This window comes from Schistosoma mansoni (genome assembly GCF_000237925.1).
Source record: "Schistosoma mansoni, WGS project CABG00000000 data, supercontig 0151, strain Puerto Rico, whole genome shotgun sequence".
In the NCBI taxonomy this organism is placed as follows: Eukaryota; Metazoa; Platyhelminthes; class Trematoda; order Strigeidida; family Schistosomatidae; genus Schistosoma; species Schistosoma mansoni.
The window spans coordinates 180,990-187,378 of NW_017386048.1; the positions used below are offsets into that span (position 1 = coordinate 180,990).

Sequence of the window (6,389 nt, forward strand, 5' to 3'; positions counted from 1 at the left end):
AAAGTTGTTTTCTTTTTTTATCCATATATAGATAACAAGTAATTTATGTTTATTCGTTAGTTTTCTTTCAATAGAAAGTGAAGAAAAAACAATTTGAAATTATAAACAAAGGAAGACTGAATGAACCAAATACTCATCATTATAATAAATATGAATAGACAATCAGAGAATTAATATACTATGCAACATCAAAATACAAACAGTTGCTAACCATACATGGTATCAGTTTAAGAATAATCATTCATCATTAATATATTGGTAGAAAAGAGATAATCACATTTCAAAATAAAATTAGGTAGACATAGGTGTGTATATTAATAATATAAGAAGAAATCACTGAAAACATTCTGAACCCTACGTACATATGAATCACCCCCTATACCCATACATATATATCTATATATAGTTCGGAAGTTAATGTATACAACATTGTGTCATAATGGCTGAGATCACAAAACAGGACAATGATTGTTTGAATCAATTAATTAAATGGAATAGAAAAACAACAACAACAACAACAACAACCCATTATTCTATTTAGTTTGTTCCATTAAAAGTGTTAAACACTTAGTTAAATGACGTAGATATACTTTTTTAGTTTCTTCAGCTGTATAATCATATACTGAATCAAGAAATTCTTTTGAACTTATTATATTAAATAAATGTTTAATACGTTCAATAGATTTTGAACTTAAATATGGTTTAACCGCTTGACATATAATCTCTTTACAATCATCTAATTGTTCTTTAATAAAATTATAATTATATGTATAATCTGTTTGTGCAAAACTAATTATAGTAAGACCAATTGTACGACTTCTATCTTTTATTTCATTAATATTAGTATAATCTTCTTCAGTTAAATTTTGTTGTTTTGATATAACACCAATTTTTCCAATAGTTTTAATTAAATGCTTATATAATTGTTTAACATCTTTTTCTGGTTTTATATGTAATTTCATTAAAGAACGTAATGATTTCAATGATTCATATGCTCTTTTTCCAATAATTGATTTAATAGATTGATCATTTTGTAGAACACGGCCAACAATACGTTTTTGTGCACGAAACCATACGGATTGTGAATTTTTTCGATCTAAATTATTATTTAATTTAATTTCATCATCAGAACTCAAACTGATTTCTTCTTCATCGTCATCATTTTCATCATCATCTTCATCTTTGTCTAGATGACCATTATTACATGAATTATCCAAAGTATATTTTCCAATAGGCGTCACCATAACTTTTGAATAAGAAAAAAAAATCAATCAGAATGAATAAATCAGAGGGGGTTTTGTAGAGAATTTAGTATTTTTCATAGTTAAAATCATGAGTCAATTGAAGCTAGACCACCATGGAAAACCTGGAAGCACTGGACGGCTGTTTCGTCCTATGATAGGACTCCTTAGCAGTGCACATCCACGACCCCACACTCGCGAGATTCGAACTCAGGACCTACCAGTCTCGCGCCAGAACACTTATAGATTGGTTGATGAATCATATACAATTACTGGTCAAACATCTATACATAATGCAATCTGTTTTAATTAGACGTTTGACAATTACTCAATCAACATATGCCTTAAACCGTTGGATGCCGGCTCAGTGGTCTATCGGTTAACGGCTCCGGCTCGAGACTGGTAGGTCCTGGGTTCGAATCTCGCGAGTGCGGGATCGTGGATGAGCACTGTTGAGGAGTCCCATAATATGACGAAATGGCCGTCCAGTGCTTCCAGGTTTTCGATGGTGGTCTAGCTTCAATTGACCCATGATTTCAACAGAATGAATAAGTCAATTGAATTAAAAAATCTTGAAGTAGTTGTTTAACAGTTAACTCAATGAAACTTGAAAAGGAATTTTTTATTGGTCTAGAAAATAAAATGATAAATTAAATTAATTGGAATAGCAAAACTTCTACGGACACAATTCATTTAGGCAGTAAAATCAAAATATATATATAATTATGAGAAAACTCCCCCTGTAGCTGTTCTAGGAGAGAACAAAGAAAGAGGGTTGGGCATAGGGTCAGCAATCCCATTCTGCAGAAAACAACCTTGCTAAAATATCGCTAGCCAGAATAAACAAATTAAACCATCTAAACTCTGACCAAATAGTTCAACGATCTTCATTCTGAAGAATTACGACACCTCATGATGAAAGCCGAGATTCTTGCAAGGTCTCAAGGCAGATGCCCCTTTTAACAACCACAGCAACAATTATTATAGGTACATGGAATTTCCGGACAATATGAAAGACCGGAATGACCAGTCAAATAGCTGCAGAAATGTGGAGATACAAATTGGTCCTGCTCGGAATCAGTGAAACCCACTGGACACAAGCTGGATAGCAAAGGTGCTGTACTCTGGTCACGGAGAGGAAAATGTTCCACACACTGAGGGAGTTGCTCTGATGTTGTACAAAGAAGCACGAAATGCACTTGTAGGATGGGAATCTCATGGATCCAGAATCATCAAAGCATCTTTCAAAACAAAGAGAGAAGAAATCACAATGAATGTTATCCAATGCTATGTGTCCATCAATAACAGTTAAGACGACGATAAACATCAGTTCTGCGAGAGACTGGAATCGGTCAAAGTGAAGTGTTCAGGAAAGGACCTGACCATCCAGGTGAGAGATCTGGACGCCGAAGTCGGAATGGACAACACCGGATATGAGACGACATGCACTGACCGAGGGAGAGAAATGGAAATGGGGAGAGATTTGCAAACCTATGTGCATTAAGCAAATTGGTTATAGACGGCACAATATTCCAACACAAACGCATACATAAAGCTATATGGATCTCACTGGATCATATCACAGAGAACCAGATAGACCATATTTCTATTGATCGAAAATTCCGAAGGACAATGGAAGACGTGGTAATTAGAAGAGGTGCTGACAAAGATGAAACTGAAGCTGGACAGCTGGGGAAACAATGGTACAAAGGCTCAATACAGGCTTCCTACGGGATACTAACAAACTCAACCAATTCAAGATAACTCTCAACAACAGGTTCCAAGCCTTATAGGATCTACTGAAAGAACAAGAAACTTTTATGGAGGACAGTTGCAAATGGATCAAAGAAGCACTAACGTAAACGTGTCGGGAGGTGCTGGGCCGCAAGAAGCATCGTAATAAGGAATGGATCTCTTTCGAAACCTTAGACAAGATTAGAGAAAGGAAGAACAAGAAGACAGCAATCATCAACAGTCGAATAAGAACAGAGAAAGTCAAGGCATAGGTCGAATATACAGAAAAAAAACAAGCAAGTGAAGAAGAGCATTAGAGCCTGCAAACGGAAATACGTGGAAGGCCTAGCAACGACAGCTGAGAAAGATGCAAGAGAAAGAAATATAAAAAAACTATATGGCACAACGAAGAAACTAGCGGGGAAATATAGTCAACCAAAGAGATTGGTCAAGGACAAAGAAGGCGAGCCAATCGCCGATATTCAAGGACAGAGGAACAGATGGTTAGAATACTTCGAAGAACTGCTGAATAGGCCAGCTCCAATGAATCCACCAGACAACGAAGCAGCATACACAGGCATTCCTATAGATGTCACTCCACCAGCGATCGATCAGGGTGACCTTCAGACAAATCAAGAGAGGGAAAGCAGCTGGACCTGACAACATATTAGCTGGAGCACTGAAGTCACTGACAGTGGTAACTGAAATGATGCTTCATGTTTTATTCAGGAAGATTTGGGAGAAAGAACAAGTGCATTATACTACTGTCAGCACCAGGAAAGGTTTTCAACAGTGTTGCTGGACTGGATGAAAGATTCACGAGGCAAGCAATAACATAGAATCCTGAAGGGTGAAGGAGAACAAGAAGACAAAAGAACATACTGAGTCGGGAATTGGAAGCAGACATGAAAAGAATGGATAGAAACTGGAAAAGTCTGGGAAGGATTGTCCAGGGCAGAGTTGGATGGAGAATGCTGGTAGGCGACCTATGTTCCTCTGTGAGAGGTAACAGGAGTAAGTTATGTGAAACTGTTCACAGAGTTTTGGGATAAAAAGATTTATAAATATATCCACTTTTTTGTCGAAGACACCTTACTCTGAAAATAATGACTGGAAGAAGTTATCAGGTCATAGTTGTTATATAAAAATCTTGAATATACTCTGTGCACTTTCTTACATTACGAATTGAATTTGTTAATTAAAATTAGACTCGGAAAACGTACAAAATGACTGGGGGTCGGAAAATGAAAACCATTAAGTTCTGACAAACTAGTGGAATAATATCACATGACAGTATAGGGTTAACGAGATCTCTGAATTTCACTGATATCATGTATTGACCTAAGTTATACAACCTTTAAAACCTGGAAGCATTGGACAGTCGCTTCGTTCCAGTATGGGGCTCTTTATTAGTTAGTGAATCAAAGGCTTGTATTGTAGATTTTCTGTTAAATTAGGATTATCTGCATGACATATATGTATTCTACGAAAATACGGATGATAGATATCTACATATTTTAATGAAGACCAAGGTTTATTAAACAAATTTGCAAAAGTTCTTCCTTCCTTCGATATAATTAGCAACCTTTATTTTCAAATAACTATGTTATTGTTTTTACTGAAATTAATACTCGTCATATCTAATCCACGGAGATATGTGCATGTGGTTAAAGTAGAATTTTCCGACTAGCTGAAACAAACCTTTCCAATAAAAAATATAGTCGCGTTTAATATTGTGGTTAATGTGAACAGCTAAACGTTTATCATGTTGGAGATTTGGATCCCGGGAATACAATTTTTGGAAAAGGTCAACCAGTACTTCCGAATTCCTTATAATTTAAGCTTTCTGTAGTAGTTCCAATCGAAAGTTCACAAACGTGAACCTATATTGAAATTGATGTTGAGATCTTACCCCAATTACATCTATAAATTGTCCTTTGAATGAAAATGCCAAAACCACTGATCACTATAGCTTCTCAAAGTCAATTCGTCCAACTTGAGTCATGTTTAGAATAACGTAAGGTTTTTTAGATCGTGATTTTTCTTGTTATGCAAATCCTTAAGGTCAAATGATTTTCATAAACAATTCAAATGATAAAGATTCACTGCTATTAATAGTTAACTGAGATTTGAGTAATTCATAAGTATTTAGCCACAAGAGATGATAAACTTCATTCATTAATCTATAAGTTAGCAATAGAGGATTTGTTTTCGTTATCAACACTAGTGTTTAAAGCACGTCTTTGCATAGAGTGTCTAAAATACCTGTTGTATATTAAAATGATCGGGAAGGAAAATAAGAATATGAGAAATTTGACACCACGTAAACTATATATAAATTGATTTTTCTTAGAAGTCTAAGCTTATATGTAGATCAGCCATTCGTAATTCACAGAGGGTTTGGTGCATGCGATAATAGTATTTAAAACCATGTGTTGCATTATGACAAGCGCAAGCAAAGGAAAAATCGCATTTACGTGGATCATAAAATCAGAAACCCAACAAGCAAAAACGTGTCTCAAACAATTTAAACTTTATCAGCATCCATGCATTATTGTTGTTATTTAGACAGATAAATTAACAATGAATAAGATGATATGACAAAGTAGCTTCTGTATCTCCAAAGCCTCATCTAAAACATCGGGTTGCAATTGTGTTTCTGAACTAATGGACCAGGTTATTCAGTATTTAGACAATAAGGTCCTTCATAGTAATCGATCAGATCGGTTAAGTTCGAATGATGCAGCATTACACTGAGGAGATCTAATATGTTCAAATGAATACTCACATTTCTGCGTCATGAAACACCAAGGCCTACAAATTGACTTAAAACCCCTAGAACGTTTTTATTTGAGAACGTAACTTTTGGTGATTTTTAAGAATACCAAAAGCCGGGTTTAAATAATCAACCAAGAACCTGTGCAGTTTTTTGCAATATACTTATCATAGAACACTAGTAAGTAACATAAACGCAACAAGTATTCAATCTTTATTACGATTTAATATCCGGTTGATTCCTTCGCCCTGCATGTGTACACCATGATACGGTTCCAAAACTTTGCTATCATTCAATGCAAGCAGTCTAGCTACTCTGCTGCACTAATATAAGTGAAATTATTAGTTAAATAGGAACTAATATTTCTTAAATATAGCTAAGTGCGTTGTTAGGATAATCCATGACAAGAATATGATTGCAATACACTTGGAATTTTATAAAAATCCAAGTCATTATATCAATAAGGATACAAAAAGTGAGATCTAGTCAATTTAAAAGTGACCTCGGCATAGCTTACGTAACAACGTGAACAAGTAAAAAAAATTGTAATGAACCAACCTGCAACAATTTGTCAGTTGCCGTAATTAAACAATATTTATTGTACATTAGGGAACATATTTCTTCAAGTCCTCATCGAT

At 35.0% G+C, this 6,389-nt stretch overlaps 1 protein-coding gene across 1 annotated transcript; it reads right to left on the bottom strand.

The window, feature by feature from the left end:
- Nucleotides 1-325: 325 nt before the first annotated feature.
- Smp_124980 (tumor necrosis factor induced protein, putative) lies at nt 326-6,298 on the bottom strand. Its single transcript, XM_018798553.1, has 2 exons — nt 6,269-6,298; nt 326-1,246 (listed from the first exon to the last, which is right to left on the bottom strand). Exon 2 carries the CDS (start codon nt 1,242-1,244, stop codon nt 534-536), a length of 711 nt encoding a protein of 236 aa, XP_018646673.1. The 5' UTR covers nt 1,245-1,246; nt 6,269-6,298; the 3' UTR covers nt 326-533.
- Nucleotides 6,299-6,389: the final 91 nt, after the last annotated feature.

Excerpts from the sequence above, each read along its gene's own strand:
- Smp_124980 (XM_018798553.1), bottom strand. The coding sequence starts at position 1,244 with ATGGTGACGCCTATTGGAAAATATACTTTGGATAATTCATGTAATAAT.